The sequence below is a fragment of the Papaver somniferum genome, unplaced genomic scaffold (assembly GCF_003573695.1).
Source record: "Papaver somniferum cultivar HN1 unplaced genomic scaffold, ASM357369v1 unplaced-scaffold_131, whole genome shotgun sequence".
Taxonomy (NCBI): Eukaryota; Viridiplantae; Streptophyta; class Magnoliopsida; order Ranunculales; family Papaveraceae; genus Papaver; species Papaver somniferum.
In genome coordinates this window covers 5,631,005-5,655,696 of record NW_020622270.1, presented here as the reverse complement: position 1 = coordinate 5,655,696, position 24,692 = coordinate 5,631,005, and the positions used below count along the sequence as shown (strand labels likewise).

General features: G+C 34.6%; 1 protein-coding gene and 1 long non-coding RNA gene across 4 annotated transcripts; one reads left to right on the top strand and one right to left on the bottom strand.

Moving 5' to 3' along the window:
• Positions 1-211: 211 nt before the first annotated feature.
• LOC113332563 lies at positions 212-8,857 on the top strand. The gene is made up of 4 exons (XR_003351598.1): positions 212-395; positions 1,028-1,233; positions 2,700-2,834; positions 8,325-8,857. It is a non-coding gene; the product is annotated as an uncharacterized LOC113332563 (long non-coding RNA).
• On the bottom strand, positions 2,744-8,318 carry LOC113332562 (ankyrin repeat-containing protein ITN1-like). Of its 3 annotated transcripts, XM_026579106.1 has the most exons (7): positions 7,695-8,318; positions 7,534-7,599; positions 7,161-7,404; positions 6,161-6,664; positions 5,386-5,535; positions 3,802-4,241; positions 2,744-3,693 (listed from the first exon to the last, which is right to left on the bottom strand). In XM_026579106.1, the coding sequence occupies exons 4-7, from the start codon at positions 6,264-6,266 to the stop codon at positions 3,058-3,060; spliced, it is 1,332 nt and encodes a 443-aa protein (XP_026434891.1). In that variant the 5' UTR covers positions 6,267-6,664; positions 7,161-7,404; positions 7,534-7,599; positions 7,695-8,318; the 3' UTR covers positions 2,744-3,057. The 3 variants fall into 3 exon arrangements, with proteins under 3 accessions (XP_026434891.1, XP_026434890.1, XP_026434889.1); XM_026579105.1 differs by having other exon boundaries at positions 7,534-8,318; XM_026579104.1 differs by having other exon boundaries at positions 7,161-8,318.
• Positions 8,858-24,692: the final 15,835 nt, after the last annotated feature.

Below are 24,692 nucleotides of genomic sequence, written 5' to 3'. Positions count from 1 at the left end.
TTTTTTTTCTTTTATTCTTCGCCTTTTTCTTTTAGCTGGCCAATTTTCGGCCTTGTAATCTTTGGTTGTCGAATAATTGTCATGAAATCCAATGGTCAGGATTTTATGTAGATTGGTGCCCTCCCAGCAATTTAGCTCGCGAAATTGCTCCCAGCATTTCATTTATTTACAATTCCGCCCTATTGAAAAATATGGGTTCGAAACTTTAAAACCCCTTCACCTGGAAATCAGATCAACCTACTGAAAAATCATTCAACACATAGACACCCTAAAAGTTAAAGTTAATTGAAGAATCAAAATAGCGAAAATGGGTTCTGAATCTTCTGATGCTGCCTAATCTGTTGCAGAGAGAATAAGCTGCCGTTGAAGGAGAGAATGCTGGGAGGGTTTCATAGGTGAATTTTGTTTCTTTTAAAATCCTGATATTTCGACACTCCATGCCTTTTTTAAACTCCTGATTCAATTCGATGCTTATCCAAGTGCTAAAGCTGCTGGATTTAGGGTTCTCTGAATTAACCTAAATTCATCTCCTCCAATTGCAATAGTCACTTTAGGGGTTTGATCTACTTTTGTGTTTTTGATTGTTTCATCGGTAATAATAGCTGGTAAATTGACTTATTTGCTTCAGATTGTAGGGTTTTTTTTTTTTTTTGAAGGAAATGCCAACTTCGAATAGCTAGACCACAATCCATTGACTACTTTCTTTTTATTTGGTATGAATTAGTGTTAAAATGTTAAAGAGATGTGAAATTTTGGGATTTGATTACTTGGGTTTGTAAATCTATGGTTTTTGAGCAATGGGTTTCATCCAGTTATGTCTTCTTCCTTCAATTTGATTTTTGAATATGCGTTTTGTTCATTTTTTGATTGCTGGTGTTGTGTATGGTTGGGTATTTGCGATTGAAATACATAATCATTGCAGTTAGAAATGTTTGTTTAGTAAATTTATTGGTGTTGGTGATTTATCGTTTTTGGAATGTACAAAAACTAAATGGAACAACTCTACTAATTTAGTTACTATAAGCAGGATTCGAATACGCTCAGAAGATGTTGTTGACGGCAGTAGTGGTGGAGTCGTCGTGGAGATAGTGTAGATGATTGTGGCAGTGGAGATGGTTATGCTGAAAATGGTGAGGCTTTAGAGTGACTTTCTGTCATCACTACCATAGAAGCAGCGGGAGTGGTGGTGGTGCAGATAACTGGGGGTATCACTGGATACCATTTCGTCCCTGGGTATGTACATTCTCTTAGATGAAGCATTCTGAATAAATTTTGATTACATTCTCATCTATGTTTTCATCTCTTTCTTTTTTTCTTCCATTGTGTGCTGGAAATAATACTATTCTTAGACTATTACAATAATAGATTAGCAAAATTATTTGGTGCACACGGAGAAAAGCACTAACCGTACCAAGAAGATCCAACATTTCAGTCCATTAAAATTCCATACATATCATTTTGTTGTTTGAAGCCAATGTTATTCGGATCAAGATAAAAATTTGTGACCATATATGTGTGTATGACCACAAATGATCACACATTTGTAGTTTTGTGACTATAACAAATATCTTATGATAATCTTCTGTATGAATGGATTTAATCTAGGGCATATCGTCATTAATTATTCACATTTCTGATATTCCTGACTCTAGATCTCTCATCCTACATAAGGAAAGTAATTGAAATACATTATCACATGCATTTTTTAGATTGTCTGTTAAATTTATTGAATATTTAGAAGAAAGACCTAGATGGAGAGGAAAAAGAGAAGGATTAAAGACCTTTTGATACTGCTAGTATGATGAATTAATTTTGTATCTGATTTTGACGTTGATAACATAAAATGAAAAAAAAAAGGTATTGCAAGATTAACATGATGTACTGCACTATTTACAATATGAGTTTGAGACCTAATAACTTATAGCTAGTTCTGACCCGTCAGTGGGTGTCGCCGGCCAGGCCTGCCCGACTATGTTTGCGTTTTTTCTGTTTTTGCAACTATGGTATAGTCTGTCCTGGCCGACTGGGGGAGCACCAACAAACTGTGGTCGAAAGTAGGAATTTTAGAGAGATTAAATTTCTCAAACTCCCAATACTTTTCATAAAAACACCATCAATTAAATCACCTAATTAATATTTCACATCAGATTCTTTGTTAATAATACTCAATATCAATTCATTATTTATCATTGTATCAAATACAAAAGATCAGACAAAATTAAAGAAGTCTTATTTTTTATTTCATGAGAACATAATGTAATTGGGAGGAGAGATGCTGTTTTCGAGCCATTCCATGCTAAATCAATCAAAAACAAATTAGACTTATAACCGTCTTTAGTTACACTTTGATTGGTGCATCCTAACACCGAAACAAGCTTTCTACCATTTTTTTGCAGTGAAGACGGTTGTGGCAGCATTAAATGAAAAGAAAAAAGAAAAAAAAAAGAAATAGTTTAGGTGATGGAGAAGGAATAGTTTGAGTTGGGTGGAAACAGAGTAATCAAATAAATATGTTAAAATTTTTTGAAGTAATAGAGTTTATATTTAGGAAGCATGGTAGAACTGGAGTCCTAAACATGTTGTGCCCCATGTAACAAATCTAATTTGGAAGAAATAAATAAAGCTGTCTGTACTTTTTACCCTTCTTTTTGGCCTGTTTTTTACTTTACCAATTACTTATATGTTATCCTGCCTTTTAGATATAGACACAATCCAAATTAGAAACGAGAGGCGGATGGAGCGGTTTCAAATTGGAAGAACCAACGGCCCTGGGAAAGTTTGTACGACTACTACTCTTAAACTGAAGACAAAATGCTCGTGAAAAATCATTGTCGGTATGTTTACATTTTTCTTGTCTCATCTTGTATTTCTTCGCATCACTTGCAATCTTACATAGTCCTGATGCAAGCTTAATTACTTAGCAACTGCCACATGATGAACCATTCTATATTCCATTGACTGTCATGTTTAAATATGATTACAATGCAAACTTTTGAATCAATATGCACTATTAGTTACAATCATGTTTAGATATGCATCTACGTTTCACATCTTTTTCTAACAACTCCACTGCATACGTTGGCTGTGTCTACGAAAGATGCTTGGCCCATATGTAGAATGAACAACCTCGATAAGTAACTGAAACTGTAAGTAGGAAAATAAAATCACAGGCACACACGCGACTAGTGTTATAAAAACTGGAACCCAAGTCCATCTTCGTCCAAGCACAATAGATAGTGCCCCTCCGAACGCAACAATTGTTGTAGCTATAGAGAGAAAAAGAGTTGAAAGACCAATTATCATCTTGTTTGGTAGTGAATAGAGGAAGTCATCTTCTGCATAACGTGATGTTAAGATTGAAAAAAACATAAGAACTGATGTAATAGAGAAAAAGAGGGCGAAGGCGTCCGCAACTGCAAACACCATGAATGAGTTATAACTTAAGAAAATTGGAGTGCCATTGCCATTGCTATCAGTGTCACTGACAGTGCCTCCTGGTACTTTCAAAGCTGCTGCAAATACTATAGTGGTGATGAGTGTGGCTACTACCATGCATGTATTAGCTGTATCTTTCATACATTTCTCTGCTTTCTCCATTAACTCTTTGTGTTGCTCTGTGAATAAATCTCGACCCGTCATTCCATCATTATTTTTCTTCTGCCTGTGTCTTTGAAAGGTAATATTCTCAACCTCCTGAATGAAGGTGTTTTATTATGAATTAGATCTGCATCGTAACTCGTAGTTGATGTTCTTAGGCCATGGTATAGAAATGTCAAATGCATATCTTATGCGATTACGTACCTTGAACCACTGTAGCTCCCGTTGCATCTGAAGAGGAGCACTTGAAACCGAATGTAATCGATTAGAATGTGCTAACTTTGCGGCCAAGTGTAAAATGGTGTTATTTGATTCATCTGATAAGCAAGCGAACTTCTTTACATTCCCAATTATTCCACATATGAGATTGAATATCTTTTCTTGTCGGTATATAATGGCTTCTTCTAATATTGTGTGATTGTTATTCAATTCCAGTGAAAGTAGATCAGGGAATGTCTGAACAGACTCTACTACAAGCTCAACTATCCCAAATCTTGTTGCATTCTGTAAAATGCTTGAGTCTCTGAATTTTCTTAAAATTTCTGTGCTGCTCATTAGAGAAATCTGTGTACACATGCATTTAACTAAAGCAGAGGCCTGTTTATGCATCAGCTTTTCTTTGATTACTCGTTTAACATCAAGGACTGAAATAGAAACCAAAACCAAGCGTCTCATCAGGTCCTTTAAGTTATTTCATTTGAAAGAAAAATCACTTGATCAGTTCATTATTTAATTGGCGAGTAAAGAGTCGCAGATTCTACCCTATAAATGTTAGTATAAGTTATGAACTCGGAACCGTGAACCATTGTACACTAATATAGTCACGTAGCCATCATCTAATGAAATTTAGAATTATAAAACCTCCAGCAGCCCAGCTACAAAAGTTATGTTTTTTGTATTGGACCTAAAAGATTCTGACGCGTGGTACGTTTTCTTACCAAGGTTGATGTTATTGATGTTTTAGAATGGCGATTTTGCAGAATTCTTTTAATATGAATCCCCATTCCATACTTTGAGTATAGATCCCCTTTTATATTGTGACACCTCATCACCTTTTTACATGATAGAAACCTTTTAAAGTGGACCCATTCCATGATAGAAACCTTTTTAAAGTGGGCCCACTATAAGAAATAAATTATTCAAAACTGTTTTTCTATAATTAATTTATGTTTAGGTGATGAGGTGTCAGCATATGGGACGGGATTCATACCCAAAATATGGAAACGGGCTTCATTCTAGATGGTCCGGACTTTTCAGGTTAGCGTACCAAACATCTTTCGTGTAGATCAGGTTGTGGATTTTCTCCATGGTAATGCCGCAGGTTAAAACTTGTTCTTACTTATATTTTCTCATCAGTGACATATAATTCTTTTCGGAGTTGCAAAATAGCACTCCTATATGTTCTGTATTTCATCGATATGCCTATTTTTGCATTCTTTAAATGACATTCTCTGAAGTTCCCAAATTAGCTGTAACATCCACCCAACATCCATTTCTTTTAGTTTCTAGTCATCCATTGATATGGTAATTGAGTGGCCCAAGTAGCATTTATGCATGTTTCAGTTACGTATATTGATGATTGGCTTACAAATTTTGGAATGAAAAAGATTCTGGTAGTGATGTTCTACTCACGATGCAAAGCATCGTCACCCGAAACTAGTACCTAGATCTTCATCTATGTGGGCTAGGCATGAACAGTTAATTAAGGATGTGAAAACAAGCATATGAAGATAACCTGCCTCAGATAGTGATGGACTGAATAACGAAATCAATAGTCAGGATACTAACATGAGTAGATCAAGCAGTGCCATGAGGTTAGCTTGGTTCCGCTTGGGAATGCAGACGGATGTTGAGCCATCATTTCTAACGCACAATAACCATCTTCATTTTTTTCGGTAGCCAGATTCGGAAATCTTTGGATCAGATACAAAGCAATATCTACAAGCAAGTAATAGAGTTGTTGTATTAGTTCAATTTTAATCATTTTTGGTGGTTCTTGTTAGATTTACAAAAAAACTAGTCTGTGGTGGTAACTTTAGGTGAGGATGTTCTCCTCATTGATGTGCAGATACTGTAGTTATACTCAACGAATGAGCTCATCCTAGAAGTGTCACTACCTATGATCAGACTCGGTTCCTCTTTTATGATTATAATAAGCTGCTGACAACAAGGCTGACCAGGAGCGTGATACTTGTGTGCAACAATTTTTTAGCTCCTGACACCGGTCATTATAGGTTTGAAATTATGCCTGAAATAAATTTTTTTTTTTTGTGGGACGACCATGATTTCTGATTTCTGTATTAAGGCGTTAGTATTATAAACTGAGCCAATGATCTTCTTTGAAGAATTCTCCTCGCCGAGTAGGTGTCAGTGTAAGATTAGTCTCTATATTCAGAAACTGTAACTTATTGTTAAGACTCGAGAACTTGTGGTTGTGAAAAATAGTTCATTTTGGATGTTATATCTAGAAAGTAGACAATAAGTAGGCATCTGGTGTTAGGGTTTATGAGTTGTTTTCACACATCAGTTACATGCATCATTATTACTACTAAATAGTACTTACCATATAAACCGCTGTCAATAGTTAAGCAGATCAGGCCACCACCCGAAACACCAGAATAGGTACTTGGTTCCTCATCTCTAGTAACACTGCAGAGATACTTAACCATCTCCTTGATTCGTTCATCTGACGAATTAGCACTGCACACGGCAGTTATGAGTGGAACCCGTTCACCATTATCGCGTATCTATGTCAAGTTAGGGCTTTTGTTTACCATAACTTTTGCAACTCTGGTGAGTCCAGCACTTGCGACAACATGAAGTGCTGTTTCACCATCACCTTTCTTTGACTCTAGAGCCTCTGATGGCATTAGTTTCACAAGCTTCTCCGCGAATGTTCAATGGCCTGCAGTTGCAGCTATGTGCAGTGCTGTCTCTTGGCTGACCGTAATCCTTGCTGTCATTGCACCAGGGTCAACCTGAAGAATCCTTTTAGCCCTAACCCAGTCACCTTTCAAGGCTGCTTTGTACAGTAGCTGGTACTCCTTTATCAGGTCCTTCCTTTCTTCTGAAAGTTTACTTGAAATTTAGAGATTAGCATTGGAAATGTTTAACTATAATATAAATCGTTTATTAGGTAATTGATGAAAGTGACTCATTTATTTTCTTTAACCTACTCCGAGAAGACACTAAATATGATCTATGCAGTGAGTTCATGAATTCACATAGAATATATATGCTGGGATTTGCATTGTGTTCATTGTTATTTCACATCAAGGAAAGGGTGTGGATATCTTTTTATTTTTTTAGTCATTCCCAAGATCTATATGAGGAACCAGAAATCTTAGATTGGATTGATTTATATATGGATATGACTAATGATCTATGCTGGTAAAGAAAATTCGCTCATTACTCAACAGTGGTACTCCTAGATCATTTGTTTCTATATGTGGGTTTAATGCTATGCCTAATGTTAAATGATGCATCATTTCATATGTACCCACTGGCTAAATCAAGTGGAGAAAACAGAATGAATCATTTCATCTCGAAAGTGGGCAGCTTACCATAACCATTATCATGAATACTTAGATTGACCTCCTCCGATGAACTGCTCTTCACGTATTCTGGTGCATCAAAATAGTTATAGGTTGTCAATTAGATACTGTAGCTATTGATCATTCGGCTTCGTAAAGGAAAACAATCATATCATGCTTAACTTGGATGAACAATGTATCAGCTTACCCCACTCAGCGTAATTTTCTCTATTATTATAATTGACCCCGACTGGCATGCTGCTAGTGATATTTCCTGGCCGTACATCAAAGAGCATTCAGTGTGAGATATGTTTTGTGAGGTTCCTTGGATTTGTAATTCGTTGCACTGTGGTACTTCTATAATCAGGATGAGCAAAACTTGAAATATAAATGTAGACAGTACCAGAATTATAGTTCCCGGTAATGTTATAATGCTGGATTCGCGAAGGCAAATGAACTGTCTGAGATTCTGTTGTGCAGTTCTCAGTTTCAGGTACTATAAATCAACTAATCATCACAAAGAGAATATAAAGATTAATTGAACTGGAAAATGTGGTGACATACCAATATCAGGATCATTGTTAGTATTCTGAATATGAGGATCAGGTGAATCTATGACATTCATATATGTTTCTGCTGGTGCCTGATTCAAGCGTCTTTCTGTACTTTTTTCTTATGATATTGATAATGCACCCCCTGTGCACAAATTGTTCTCAAACATCTCTGTTACAGCGGACTCTATATCATTTTCTAATGTTGATGTTGTTGCTCCCATATTGTATTTCTAGTATTACTTCTGGTGGTTTTGATGATATGGTCCTATATAGATATACTGGTAGTAGCAACAGAATACTGTGTCTGTGTGTGTTGTGACTGTTGTGCACTTAAGTTCACAGAGATAAACTGGCAAACACCATCTGAGATGTCGGGAATCGTATGAATAATAGTTATCTTTTACATCAACTTATTAAACAGCTACGATAGAGGAATATATTCGAACAACTAAGCTAAGCAATAATTCGTAGTGGTAGCATGTTAAACTATCAACTAAGATCAGTCCTGCCTCCTGACAAGACTGTTGAGCCTATTTTTAACTAGCAATTTTTTGGAAGTGTTAGCTAGCTGGCTATTTATTGTTGCTATTCATTAACTTAAGAAATTTATTGATATTTTTATGTTTTTGGTTTCAACTAGGCAACAAGGATAGTGCATGTACAATATCAAGCTATAAATGGAGAAGAAAGTTGTAGGGACGCAAAACGAGAAAATGAGGCAGATGTTGATGATGAAAATGCACAGTGGTGAATGGTCAACAGAGAATCGTGACAGTGCTTCTGAGGCTGGTGAACATGTTCCAGGGAGAGTCTGCTGATGGAAGGGAGTGTTCTCGGAAAAGGACCTTGATTTTTGGCTAACGCTGAAGCTTGATTCATTTGGCAAAAATTTAAGGGTCCAGGGTTTGGAGATCGGGACTACGGGCTCGATCAAGCTCATGATCCAAAAGAATAGTAGAACTCTACTTGTCTTTTGTTAAATACGTGCAGTAAGAACACTCTAAATTTGCCAACTGGGGATTAATAACAAATTTTCTTAAAGATATATCCAATGTTTTTTTTTTTTTGAATAAATACCCTTTGGTAAGCTTCTATTTATAGCTCTTATACAATTCTCAGTGACCTGTTCGAATCAAGAAAGAGTCTATATATAGCATCCTCAATCCCTAAGGTAATAATTTAGTGTTGTAATCTTGTTTTTTTTTTTTTTTTTTATTATTATTTGAAGCAAATCTTGAAAATGAAATGGTATCTGGAATGTTCTGTAATTACATCGTTAATTGGAAACTAGTGCAACAGTTAGTCTTTAAAAAAATGAATAATTTGGCACCAAGCCTCCTTGGCCTTAGTGGTGTATAGATTAGTTACTTACCATAAGGTCATGGGTTCAAGGCTTGGTAACTTAGATTCGAAAGAGAGGAAAAAGGGTTTTCTAAAATACCTTGTTTTTGTCTTACTGCCTCTTTTTTAGGTGCTTCGGTATTTGGGTTATTCGTTTTTCCACCAATGGCAGATGGAATTTGAGTATTTTCAAGGACATACATCGGTGCAAATAGCCGATTGCAAAACCATTAAGCCTTCTATTTTGTTCAGTTTCTTAACAGGTTGAGACCCATACTTCTTGCAGTGCAAAAAGAATGCGGACATCTAAAAGGAAGAGCTTTAAAATCATAAAAATGGAGATGCTGCAGATAAAGAAGTAATACGCAAAAATGGAAGTAGTAATTCAAAAAAACTGTAAAAAGATGAAAGTCAAGAAATGGGTGTTAGTACTAGCACTACTTGGCGACATCACTGAAAATCAAGAAGGGGGAAATCCTATTAAAAAGAAGTGCTACCACAAAGAAGTGATATAACAAAGAAAAAAACTACACGCAGCTTCAAAGAGAAACAAACTAGAGAAGTACCCTTTGCAAATTATCCATTGTAGGGAGACAATCCAAAGACGCCTGCCCTAAAAAGAATCCCACCTAATGAAGCCATGTTTTTGACCATATGTTTTTCTTTGGTGAGTCAACTTCATTCTCTCCAACACAATCTTCATAAGAAGCTGCCACTGTAAAATTCATTGACTTGTCACTGTTCCAACTCAACTGCACAAATTTTGGAGGAGACGTAACTGTTGAGATTATTAGTCCCACATTGTTGTGTTATCTAAGATCATGCGGTTTATAATCTCTTAGGACCTCTCCACGCATTGCCAATTGGTTTTGAGTTGGATGCACGTATTCTAACATGGTATCAGAGCAGTTCTTCTATCTCAACATCCATCTCCTGTGACGGACCCCCAAAATTTCAAGAGAAAGAATCGTTTGCGGTGAAACAAATGTTAACAACGGGAATGCAGGAATGACATAATTTTTAACAATGGGAATGCAGGCTTCGAGAGCATCATTGCTTGGACTGTTGGTTGTTTTACTTAACATTGGGTTTGTTCTTCTCCTTGTTTCCTTTGCTTACTTTAGGTAAGCCCATTTAATACATATTTTTAGAATCATTTTTTATGGACCATGGTTCTTTTTTGGGGACCATGGTCTTATTAGGCCAAACTCCCTATACTTATAAGGGGTGTCCTAAAGTTAGATAAGTACACATTTACAATTTACTTTAATTTAAATTAAACTAACCTAATAACTATATAAATCTAATCATATATATCTAATCTAAATGAATCTATTAACCAAAATCAAAATCAAAAACAAAAATAGGGGGGAATCGAAATTTTTTAGTTTTGAAAAAAAAAATTATCCTATTCTTCTTCTCTCTTTGCTTGACGTTCCTCGTTCGATTGAAAAATGAGTATTAACCATCAAAATGAGTTGAAAATGGAAGTTGCAGAGAGAAGTTCGGCTAGGAATTATGTGAAAAACTTTGTCGAACTAACTGAACCTAATGGAAATGATGAACATGAAGAACAGTTTGGCTATTTCGCAAAAAAAAAATTCCCAACCGAACCTTAGTTCGGTTAGTAGCAAAAAATATTTCCCAACCGAACCCTAATAGTTCGGTTAGTTGCAAAAAACATTTCCCAACCGAACTTTAGTTCGGTTACGTCGTAAAAAATGTTTCTTAACCGAACTTTAAGTTCGGTTTGATCGTAAAAAGTTTTAAATTTTTCTATAACTGAACTATTTAATGGTCACACCAAATATAGAGTTCGATTTGATCGCAAGGAAAAATTTCAATTTTTTGTAACCGAACTTCTTACTTGTAGCTAATCATTACTAATCATTACTAATCATGCTAATCACTAAAAATTAAGTTCGTTTTTGGTCATAAATTTGGGTAACCGAACTTAATCGCAAAAAAATTTAATATTTCTCGCAAAGTAAATTTTCAATTTTTTGTAATAGAACTTCTTAATGGTAACTAATCATTACTAATCATACTAATCACTAATCATACTAATCATTAACTAATAACTAATTAATCATTAAACTAACAAATTTAATTAAGGAGGGTAAGTTTGGTATTAAGAAAAACATTTAGATAATGGGTGACTTAGGATTACTTATAATGTCTTGCCTAAAATAGAATCATGGTCCCCACAAAAAAACCATGGTCCCAAAAAAATGATTCTATTTTTACGTCGATCTTAAAAGAAAAAAAAGAAAAATCTTGGTGTCTCATGACATTGAATTTTCACTGAAATGTTGGAAACTATACCGTTAGCACAAAATTTATGTGATTCATTTCAGTCAAGTGTACAAACTCATCAGTTTGTTTATTATGTGTAGGGATTCACTAAAAAAAAAACAACTTGCCGTGTAATTCCTATGATAATTTACCAAATCAATGCGACTGAAACATGATGAGATGATGATCTCGTCTAGGGTTTATGTAGGGATGCTACTGCATGTAACGTATGAGGAAATTATCAATGGGTCTTTAAAAAAAATCGTTTTTGCTTCCTTAAATCAGAGGAGCGAGGTAAGAAGAGAAGACTATGGTCTATGGGAGGGTTTTTAAACAGAAGAGTAAGGAGATTGATGCCCTAAAATAGCGATGATATTATTGGAATTATAATGACAAGAAGAAAAACAGACAAAACACTTTTCTATAGTGCGTTTGCTGTGCTGTGAGAAAAATGTGTTGATGTTGGTGTGGTGTGTTGTGCTGTTAGATAATTGATAACATATTAATTAAAGTTATTATAAAAGCAAACAAAGTGTGTTTGGTAAAATATGAGACTCTACCATTGTTGTTGTAACAAATTACAAAAACAGGCATATTTCTGAAAATAATTTTATTTAATTTTATTAGGTTTAAAAATTAATTTTTTACTATTAAATATAAATATATAATATTAATTATGATTGTTAAATCAAATACTCTCTCCGTCCCACTATTAAGTGACCTAGTTCAAGTTTGCACAATTTTTTAGACAAACAAGGAAAAAGAGTATATTTAAACATTTTTGACAATTATACCCTTATGGATAATAACTAGTGAAATTTTAAAATGATTTATCTCTCAAACTACACCACGGATGTTCGCAAATTTCATGCCATTAAAAAATATTTTAAAATACCTACGTAAAGAATATAAACATACCTATCAAATTATGCATATTTTTTATATTTCTTATAATCAATTAAAAGAATAATTTTAGAAATATCTCCTTGTTTTTGATATAGGTCACTTAATGCCGGGACAAAATTTAAAAGTAAATAGGTCACTTAATAGTGGGACGGAGGGAGTAGTTGTGCGCCTGTGCTTTGCACGGACTTAGATTGGTTGCCCCTATCAAAGGTGCATGTTGGCCGGTTTTTGTTTTCATGAGCTCATTGGTTGATCTACTTCTGCTAAAGCAAGAGCAACCAAAGTATACTGATTAGGTTATTGGCCTGCTATTCAGGGCGGTGCATCATTTGTGCCATCATTTGAATCCCCAATGATCTTCAAATTTGGATCTATGACTGGACTTGTACTTGCCACTTAGGAACTTAAATCAATGTACACTGTATAAAACTCAATTCAGAATAACAATGCCCAGTTAAACTTTACTCATTCATAACACACAACACATCAAGGATCAGTATCCTGAATTATTCTTTGAAATGTAAAAAGAAGTTGAATTCATACGCATAATTAAGCAATGCAGACCAACGAAACTCAACGCCATCTATTATTTTAAAATGCAATTGTCATATTTTATATACCAATGAATGAACTGTTACAACAAAAGAAACCAAACCAACAACAGTGTGTCTAAGCCTCAGGGTAGAGAATATGTTTTGCTGCTAACGATCTGAGTTTTGACCTGCCGGCACACCAAAAAATAAAATTAATAATCAATAAATAAATCTGATTATGTATGCCCACATCAATGTTAAACCTAGCAAGTTTGGAGGTTTCTCAATTTAATTCTACCACAGAATTCACAACCTCAGTATTATAAATATATCAATCAACATACTGCTGGTGTACACTAATCAAAGAACCATAAATGTATTAAAATTTGGGTTTCCAGCTCTAGCAGAAAACTGTCACGCCTATTACTGTAGATAGTGGATTAAAATACTAAATGTAAGTCAACTTACTAAAGATATTCTGGCAAAGGTAAGCGTGCTGTAAAATTACTTCGTTGTTTTTGCCCGCAAACACCGACAATAGCATAAGATTTAGTGAGCAAAAAAATGAGTTTAGCTTAATGCAAATAGATTTTCCTGAGCCAGCAAAAAACCTACAATAGTATTGAAGACATGAGCAAAAAACCTACAATAGTATTGAAGACATGAGTTGAAATGCGTACAGAATTTGCCTGAGTATCTGCAATATTTGGGTTCGTAGACCTTACACAAGGACTTGACTAATTTATTTACCGATCCAAAAAAGAAAAGCAAAAAAGATTAACTAATGTACCATCTGAGGGAGTCTATCCAATCCTTTCTCAACCGGTGCTTGCACAAAGACAGATGAAGCACATGGGTTCATTGTCGGTATTTTCCCAAGCATAACACCTCTAGTCCACACCCAATAAATGTAGGTCGTACAAATTTCAATAGAACAACAAAATGTATATTTAGTTCACTGAAAGTTGTAAACAAAAGCTTAGATTAAACCCAATAGAAGGAAAAAGCAATCCCGCAACAATGAGAGAAACCAAAAATCAACAATTATATATAACTCAAAGTTAAAAACCAATTGAGCAAAGAGATTAAACAATTTGTGAAATTGAACGAACAAAAGCACTATCATCAACTAATGAACCCTAACATTTAAAATCTATTTACTTTAACTTAAAAAAATCAATTAACCATATTACCGTAACCGATAATTAACCTCTCGTAGATGGACTCAGCATAAAAATCAAACTAAACCTAAATAGAAATTTCGTGATTCATAATATCAATTACCTCAGGGTTCTTTTAGGATCACCCGCTGCAAAAAATAAATATTAAAAAATATCAATCTTTATGTATGATCAAAACATAGATAAACCAAAAGTGTAATACGTAGAAGAGACTGCGATAGTTTCTGATCGAATAAAATTGTGATTAAATCAGAACATGAATCAGACAGGGTGATTGAAGTATAGAGTACGTAAAAACTGCATGAGAAAAATAAAACGGTGAGGAAGGGGAGAGGACTCGGATGAGAGGGGCCGTAAAAGAAACTGGGAATGTGGAATTAGGGTTTAGCAGAGGGATTTTTTTTGATAGATAATTGGGATGACAGTCTTTTTTTTTATTAGATCTGATTTTGAAGCTTGGTGGACACCAAATATTCTACATGGTACTAAAATAAGCTCGGTGGTGTGAAAAAATAAGAGATTCTTATTGGCTGAAATATATTCTGGTGGGGCCAAAAGCTCTAAGAAGAGAGCTTTGTTCAGCTTTTAATCATATCAAAGGAAATTTACCTGAAATCATATTATTAATTTGGTAACGGACGAAGAGGATAATAATGGATGGGCTGATCTGAGCGGTTGGATGTGGGCGCTAAACATGGGTTGATTCTGAACCGCTATTTGTTTCTCCACTCTGAGAGCAAATGACGACCGTAGATCACAAAAAAAAAAACCGATCCAGAACCGTCGGATTAGCAAAAACACATTTCTTGAAAATAATAAGATATGAAATCGTTTATTTCCATAAATGCCATTTTTATAAAAATAAAGATAAATATTTTAAAACTTCGTATTTTCCAAATGGTATGTCGGATTTTTGTGAATTTTATATATTTAGAAATTTCTTTCGATCACTTGCGCAACAAGTATAAACAACCATATCAAAATTTTAGTTTTTAATATATTTATAGTTCTCCGAAAAAATAGCTATATATTTAAAGGTAAATCGAAAGAGCTTGTGTACTTTTTATATGTTACCTATATAATGCCCAAATACTTCACTTGATATACGATAAAATTACTTAAAAGAATCTATAGATTTTAGTTTCGATACGAAAGATTACCTTTGTTTCATTAAAAGTGATATTTTAATTTTTTCTCTTTCCATTTTTACCTAATATTAGGCTAAATTAAAAATTAATATGAAGGTACAACATTTCAGAAATAGAATGAAAAATTAATTTTTTCACCGTACATCGCACGTGCTCATTACTTGTTATGTTTAGAGCTAGTATGTTTATGAGATGGTGGAGAAAATTGTAGTCACATAGTGTGATAACTTGTTTGGATGTTTGAGAGAGAGGAATGGTTAAGCAAGTTGAAGAAATGATCTTTTCTGATAAATTTCTAGAATTAAATTATTTCAGTTCTTGTTTGACACTTCAATTTTTTTTTACTTCTGGGGACCTATCTAAGGAAGAAGAGAGCTATACTAAGCTTTAATTCTAATTTTCTTTCTTCAAAAACTTGATCGGAGAGAGAATTCCAAGTTCCAAACAAAGGGCCCCATATTTCTCTTGTTCATAGCCTAGTTAGTAATTCGGGATACTTCAAACGTACGAAACGGCAAACGTATGTGTATTATTTGGATTTGTAAAAATCAGATTCGATCAAGAATCCGGTCAACGATTCGTAGTCAGTAGTTCAGAACGGCATACGTACGTGTATAATTCGTTTTAGAGATATGGATTCGGAATGGAAAGTTCGGCTTAACATATGTAGTAAAACGATAAGAATTTATCACCTTAAAAGATTAATTTTCATATATCTTTGAGAGTAAGGTTGGAAGACACACTTTAATGTGATTTTGTTGTGGGAAGGTATGAAAATTTATTGATGAAAATATAAGATTTACAAAATAAATATAATATTTGCTAAAACCGGACCATCAGAACAATGGTTTGGTGGCTGCTATAGGAAATCAGATGCGAATCGTGGTGAGTCAACACAGACATAGTCAAATCATACCGAGTCAGTCAGACGAAAAATTCGCAAATCCGAATAATTCCCGTATTATCCGGAAAGCTCACAGTATCCGCGTATTGGGTTCGTATTTTGATCCCGACGTGTATAGTTCACAAAACGTATCAATTCGGAATAATTCGTGAATCATTCGTCGAATTCTTAATCAGGATTCCTAGTAAACTTCGCATGTTTCGTGGATTGTTCTTCTGCCCCACGCAAATGCGAATTTAACTTCTAAGTCTAGCCGTCTCAAAATAAAAAGTACAAATAAACAGGCTAGTTAGTAGTAATGCCTTGGGTTTAAAATAAAAATAAAAATGTTTGTTTGGTTTGGGCAAGAAGTAAGAAGATCATTCATTTTACAAAGATTTTAACTTTTTTTCATGCTTATTCCCTTGTTTATCCTTAAGTAAAACTGATCTCTTAATATTTTGGTCCTGTTAACTTGTATACCCGCCAACCAGAGTTGGGGTTCGGGTTGGAATTTTTATTCAATTGAGGCATGGGCCTATTTATTTCTGGTTCTAGGACAGGGGCATGTTCAACTTTGAGTTACATTGGAAATATAATTTAGTTACCAAATTAATTGTAGAATTTATTATTCTCTACATTGGAAGTAATGTCCCGATAATGCCCTTTAAATTTTCATTATAAAATATATACAATAAAGGTATTCGCTAAAATGACGACATTTTTTCCTCCTTTATCTCAGTATTCTTTCCCTTTTCATCTTCTCTTCCCTTTTAGCTTCTTTTTCTCCATTTTTATTCTCCAATAAAACCCTAAACCAAATGTTTATGTATGTATTATGTTTCCTCTCTGCAAATCTTTATAATTGCATGTTAATTTTATCTTATTAAAATTTGATTAACTTTGATTAAATAGAAATTCATTACCACCCTGTCCTTTTTCTGATGCAGAATTTATTTTCGATCTACTTTTAGTTTTGTTAATTTTTGGCTTATAATTAGGTGGATGTAAATTTTCATCAAGATTGAATTTAGGTGGTTTAAAAAGCTTCTTTGATTTGTTAAATTCGTTTATCATCATGAAAACATTCAGATCATCAAGATTAGATTTTTTTTTTTGTTGATCGGTGTCATCAAGTTCGTTCATAGGTAGGTATATGATGATTCTAATGATGGGATTGAATAGATTTAACTGGTTGATTTTTTTTTTTTTTTTTGAAATTGTGGATTGATATATTCATCTGTTGTCATAACCATTTAACACAGATGTAAACATTGAAAATAAAAATAATAAGAAAGCCAGAAACAAAAGGAAGAAGAAAAGTTTGTCTCCAACTGAAGAAATTGAGACGAAGAGAAACTAGGAAAATGAGATAATTGTATTGTGGTATCTTGAGTTATAGTATAGGATATTTATATTTGCATATGTGTAATAACTCTCCATAACAGAGAACACAATAATTTGGGTAACCTAGAACCTAAAAGGAAGTTCTCCTAACGGTAAAAATTATATGGAAACAATATTATCGCTAATTAAGATACAGGATATCTTGTCAATATCCTTGATATTCTCCATCAATATCCTTGATATTCTCCAACACTCCCCCTCAAGTTGGTGCGTAAATATCCATTGAGCCCAACTTGCCTAGTATCTCTTCAAATCTTGCAGCGGAAAGCCCCTTCGTGAATATATTAGCTAACTGTTGAGCACTCGGAACAAACGGGGTACAAATACCATTATTCTTCAACTTTTCTCTAATAAAATGGCAGTTTATTTCAATATGTTTTGTTCGCTCACGAAACACGGGATTAGAAGCGATATGCACAACAGCTTGATTGTCACAAATCAATTTGGTTGGATGAGGCGAAGTGAAACCCAAATCACGTAACAAAGCTGGAAGCCAGATAATTTCACATGTTGTTAACGCCGTAGCTCGGTATTCAGATTCTGCACTAGACCGTGCGACAACATTGTGTTTCTTGTTCCTCCATGTTACCAAATTTCCGCCAACAAACGTACAATATCCAGTAATAAATTTCCGATCCACCGGACATCCGGCCCAATCTGCATCCGCGTAAGCGGAAATAGATATAGAGCAATTACCAGAAATGGAACGTTGTCCATTTTTACGCATCCATATGCCTCTTCCCGGAGAGCCTTTCAAGTGTTGCAAAATTCGGTTAACCGCATTCATATGATTTATTGTAGGTGCATGCATAAATCTACTTACAAGTCAAACAACATAAGAGATATCAGGTCTTGTAATGGTGAGATATATAAGTTTACCTACCAACCTTTTAAATTGACCACTATCAGAAAGTAACTCACCGTCTGCATCAAGCGTTGCTTGGCTATCAATTGGTGTTTTTGATGGTTTTACATTCAAGTTTCCCGTTTCTTTCAATAAATCCAATGCATATTTTCTTTGATTTAGGAAAATACCTTTCTTTGAGCGCGCAATTTCTATGCCAAAGAAGTATTTCAAAGTTCCTAAATCCTTGATAGCGAACTTAGTGTGTAAGAGACTTTAGTTTTGCAATACCAACATAATCGTCACTGGTTATTACTATATCGTCTACATAAATTAAGACAATAGTTGTACCTGACTTACCTCTTTTAACAAATAATGTTGACTCCGCAGAACTTTCTTTGAAACCATTTTCCTTGAGGACGGATCTAAGCTTTACATACCAATCTCTTGGCGATTGCTTTAGTCCATATATTGTCTTCTTAAGTTTACACACAACTCCCACTTTTCCTTCTTCCGGATGGCCGGGTGGAATACTCATATAAACTTCTTCTTCAAGGTCTCCATGTCATTTTTTACATCCATTTAAAAAAGTTTCCAGTCTTGGTTTACTGCTAAAGAGATTAGAACTCTAAATGTATTCATTTTCGCAACTGGAGCAAATGTCTCCTTATTGTCTTCGCCATACGTTTGTGTAAATCCTTTAGCAACGAGTCTCGCCTTATGCCGCTCTATGGTCCCATCACTTTTGTACTTTATTTTATATATCCAAAGGCAACCAACAGCCTTTTTACCTCGCGATAGCTGAACTATATCATAAGTATCATTTTCATCAAGGGCTTGTAGTTCTTCTTTTGTCGCTGTCTTCCAAACAGGATTTTCATTTGCTTCCTTGAAGTTTTTTGGCTCTTCCTCCCTGGACAAGGCAGTAAGAAAAGTTAGATAAGATTGAGAAACATTATTATATGCGAAACACTCTTGAATATGATATGTTGTAGCATGATATGTATAAAAGTCCTTTAATTTTACTGGAGCCTTGACTTTTCTCGTTGATTTTCTTAGGCTTGGATTTGTAGCATGAGTAGTTGTACTGCTGTCCGCACAAGGATGTGGTACCAAAATTCTAGCAGCTCTTTTCGTAGCTTGAGGAGTAGTACTAGTACCGTCCACACATGGTACTTTACTTGGATTCGGTTCCCTTGCATGATTAATAGGGGAGCTTTCCATACACGGTGGATCTGTAACTTTGGAAGCTCTTCCCGTAGCATGAGTAATAGTGGTACTATCCACACATGTTGGTAGAGGTTGAGCTTCACTGCTGGCAGCTTGATCAGTAGCAGGAATCTCTGCACATGTCGAGAAAGCTGTTCCTTCATGTCCAGTGGTGATCACTCCTACCGTTTCAGTATTTCTGGTTCCTCCATTCGTATTGGGCACAATTATTTCCGGATGCATTGTCGGTACAATTGTCTCTGTAGTTATTGATGTTGTAGTTGTCGTCGGTACAAGTGGTGCTAAATCCCATGAAGACTCCCCCTCGGATCGATTCCCATGATTATCCTTAAGTTGAAAATAAGGATCAGATTCATCAAATCGCACATCTCTCGAGATAATAATTTTGCGAGTCGCCATATTATAGCATACATATCCCTTCTTAGTTGAAGAATGCCCAAAAAATACGCATTTCACAGAACGCGCATCCAATTTATCTCTTTGAGTTGCCTGCAAATAAACATAACAAACACACCCAAACACACGCAAATGTGACAGGTCAAGCTTGCGTTTTTTTAAAACTTCTAATGGAGACTTAAAATCAAGAATCCGAATTGGTAGTCGATTAATTAGATATGTAGCATCTAAAACACCATGAGACCAATATTTTTTAGGAACATTCATTTGAAGCAGTATAGCACGAGTTGTTTCTAAAATATGCTGATTTTTCTTTTCGGCAACACCGTTTTGTTGCGGTGTTCCTACACAACTTGTTTGATGTATAATCCCATGGTCACTAAGATATTTCAGCAAAAGACCCTTGCAATATTCAGTACCATTATCAGTTCTAAAATTTTAACCTTTGCACGAAACTGATTAGTTAACATGTTATAAAAAACTTGAAAAGTAGAAAAAACATCAGCTTTAGATTTTAATAGATATATTCAAGTACTACGAGAAAAATCATCAATAAATATAACAAAATACTTATAACCATCATATGATTCAATTGGTGAAGACCATAAATCAGAATGAATAAGTTCAAACAACTTAGCCGATACAGATAAAGAATTTTTAAATGGCAACCTGGTTTGTTTAGAAAATTGACAAACATCACATAAACCGATCTTAATAGAACTAGAAGGAAAAAGATGTGTTAAAACACGATCTGATGGATGCCAAGACGTTTATGCATAATATGATTTTGAATCAAATTAAATTTGCGGTATGACATGCTTTACTAGTAGGATTGAATAAGTAAATCCCATTAGAATATATTCCCTCACCAATCGTCTTCTTGGTTTTTCGATCCGGAAATATAACAGAAGTAGGTGAGACAATAACATTACAATTTAAAGATCTTGTAATTTTTCCGACCAATAACAATTGAACCGGGAAGGACGGGACAACTAGAACATCGGAAGTGGAACACTCGGGAAAGAAATTAATTTTTCCACTCCCTAACACATGCACAGTTGAACCGTTATCTATGGAAACATCATGTTTCCCGATTTTTGGATTAAAATGATATACACCAGTCGAGTTATTATCCATGTGATCAGTGGCTCCCGAATCAATTATCCATGAATTAATTTAGGTAAGCATGCAAATTACCTGAAGTGTGGGCAAAGGATGAAGGACCAGAATCAGAAGGAGCGGACTTACTCATTTGCTGCAGTAGAAGTTTCGCCAACTCATTTATTGAAAATGAACCATCTACAACCGCGACATCATCTTTTCTATTTTTATCGTAATTATTCTTAAGGTGATGATGTAAAATCCAACAACGTTCGAAAGTATGTCCGGTTCTCTTGCAATGATCACAATAGAAAATTTTCTTGTTTATATTTTTATAATTTTGCTTACCTTTGTCCATACCAGAAAAACTTGGCTTGTCCTCTTTCTTGACAATAAGAGCACTTGTTTCGCTGCTTTCAGAAGCATTGTTTGAATTCATAGATTTCTTACGGGTTTCTTCTCGCTGAATTGTAGGACAAACACTTGATAAAGTAGGAATATCAAATTTCATAAGAACATTACTTTTGAGATTTTCATATTCTGGTTTCTGATAAGCATATAAATGCTACATTTTATACCCATATTTATATTAGCTCGGATACAATATTTTAGTTACTAATACTATTTTAGTGCTTTTGTAGAAAGTACAAGTGAATTCGATCATCCAGCGAATAAACAACAAAATGTGAGACTTAATGGTGTTTGCGACGAAAATGGCAAAATGTGGTTGTCCAGGTACTTCTATATATCAACAACCACAATGATGAAATATGCTGGCCTGGTATTTCTATATATCAGCAGCACTTACTATGCTGGCCTGGTATTTATATATCAACATCACTTATTATGCTGGCCTGGTATCTCAATATATCAACAGCACTTATTATGCTGGCCTGGTATTTCTATATGTCAGCAGCACTTATTATGTTGGCCTGGTATTTCCATGTATCAGCAACCACAATGACAAAAAATGACAAAATGTAGCTGGCCTGGTATCTCCATATATATCAGCAGCATAAAATTGTTTCATAGGCGAGGCAGAAACGCAGCAAAGGAATTGAAATCAAAGTGGGGTTGGCGCATGGAAACTGAAAATGGGAACTATTTTATCTTTCTTACTTTATTACAAATATATTCCACAAAGAAAGATAATTTATTTGTCATGTGAAGAATTAATTGAGGAATATTTACACGTGACTATTTTGAAAATAAAATAATTCTTTCTTCATTTGGGAGATTTTGGAAATAAGGGGAGTTTATTATTTCATTGGAAGAACGAGGTGGCATTAATATTTGGGGAAAGATACTGATGACGACATCAACTTGCATGCAAGATATTTCATAGAATAATTTATTTTGATACTTTGATTAATGAAATAAAAGAAAAGGAAGGTGTATAAGAAGGTGGGTAACTATTTTAGAAAGGGGGAAGCCGTCCACAGTGCCGCAACGAAGGAAGGGTTTTGAAATTTTGTTTTCGATTCTTCATTTTTCATTAGCTAGAGCTTAATTTTAATATGTTTATGGCTTTTGAGAAAGTCATTTCTAGCTAGTGTTATGTTAGGGTTTAGGTGGAAACCAATAAATTGTGTAAACTCTATTTTTATATGCTCAATAATGATTTGAATGACTAGTAGTTTTTTCTTCACAAATCTTGATGTTTAATCGTTTATGTGATTTTCTTGATTATTTATGCTTTTGAATTGATATTTCGTGCTTCGGTTAAATCCCTAGACGTGGTATGCAAGGATTGATAGGTAATACTTTAGAATCACTACCCATGAAGCGAAGGAAACTATAGCGGAGAAACAATATTTGAAAACGCATGGAATATATTCTTAAAGATTAGTAGAGTTTGGTAATTAATTGGTGGAAACCGAAAATCCTAATAACCCATTTCCATTTTTTTTATTGTTAGAATTATTATTACTTGATTTTGTTTCGAGTTTCTGAAAATTATTAAAACATTATTAATTCGATTATTCAGTTCTTGGTATTAGTTAGTAGAAGTATTTTAGCACTCCTCGTGGGAACGACCTATACTTACCATTGTCTACGAGTTAGACGCTGTGCACTTGCAGTATTTATTGTAGGTTTCTGAGCCTACCAAGTTTTTGGCGCCGCTGCCGGGGAGTGGTTGCAAAATACTCTCTGACTGATATCTTTTTGTACATAATTTTATTTTGTTTTTTTTTTAGATTTTTTTTGGTTCTTTTTACGCATTTTATTTGATTTTTTTTTAGGTACCTTAGCCTGAAGTGTTGTGGGCGAAAAGAAAGTATGCACTCGCAAGCCTTTTTCAAAAGCCACTCGGAAGATCCATTAGAGGTTTGCTTAGCTCATTTTGGGTATGGTTTTGATGATGATAATGTTATTTGTGAAGTCAATGCTTTGTTAGATTCCACACCGTTGCTAGACACTAATAAATGGAAGCCCAACCTAGAACCTTTAATTCTTCCCGAGTTTCGACTAGTTCCATCAGTTGAGAAATCTCTGACCTTGACCCTTAATAATGAAACCGTTGTAGATGATAATGGGCCAATTTGTCACGATATCATTGTTCCGTTGAGTACTTATTTCTCAGATCGTGATTTTCTAAAAGCTTATGTGAATGTTTCGTATAAGACTGAGTTCAGTTTTTGCTCTCTGGGTACGAATCATCAGTGCTGCAGGATCATCTTTTCATCAAAACTAATTAGTTGGGTTGATCCCCAACTTTTCAGACTGTATATATATGATTTGCAGCGTACTTTGGGGTACCAACCTCATCTTGTTTGAGAACGTGCTACTGAAATCAGGGAAACAAATACATTTCGCTTCATGGGAGTCAACCCATCAGATTTGTTCCCTCTACTCTATCTCTTTTTTTTTTTTTTTTTATTGTTGCATTTCCCATCTTAATTTTTACGTTGGATGACTCAGTTACAATGAGGACAATGTAATGTTTAAGTGTGGGGGAGTGGGTTATTATCCATATTTTTGCAGAAAAAAAAAAAAAGAAAAAAAATGAAAAAAAAAATCAATTGCATAATATCTCTTTTTTGCTCGAGGACTAGCAAAGTATAAGTGTGGGGGTGTTGATAAGCATATAAATTCTACATTTTATACCCATATTTATATTATCTAGGATAGAATATTTTAATTACTAATACTATTTTAGTGCTTTTGTAGAAAGTACAAGGGAATTCGATCATCCAGCGAATAAACAGCAAAATGTGAGACTTAATGGTGTTTGCGACGAAAATGGCAAAATGTGGTTGGCCTGATACTTCCATACATCAGCAACCACAATGATGAAATATGCTGGCCTGGTATTTCTATATATCAGCAGCACTTACTATGCTGGCCTGGTATTTCTATATCAGCAACACTTATTATGCTGGCCTGGTATCTCCATATATCAGCAACACTTATTATGCTGGCCTGGTATTTCCATGTATCAGCAGCCGGGTTGGCCTGGTATTTCCATATATCAGCAACCACAATGACAAAAAATGACAAAATGTAGTTGGCCTGGTATCTCCATATATATCATCAGCATAAAATTGTTTCAGAGGCGAGGCAGAAACGCAGCAAAGGAATTGAAATCAAAGTGGGGTTGGCGCATGGAAACTGAAAATGGGAACTATTTTATCTTTCTTACTTTATTACAAATATATTCCACCAAGAAAGATAATTTATTTGTCATGTGAAGAATTAATTGAGGAATATTTACACGTGACTATTTTGGAAATAAAATAACT

What these genes read in the sequence shown, in the direction of transcription:
- LOC113332562 (XM_026579104.1), bottom strand. Translation starts at nt 6,266, where the DNA reads ATGGTTAAGTATCTCTGCAGTGTTACTAGAGATGAGGAACCAAGTACC. An exon ending in GCACTGCTTGATCTACTCAT is followed by an intron (nt 4,242 to 5,385) that starts GTTAGTATCCTG and finishes TTTCTATTTCAG; the next exon opens with TCCTTGATGTTAAACGAGTA. An exon ending in GGGAGCTACAGTGGTTCAAG is followed by an intron (nt 3,694 to 3,801) that starts GTACGTAATCGC and finishes ACCTTCATTCAG; the next exon opens with GAGGTTGAGAATATTACCTT.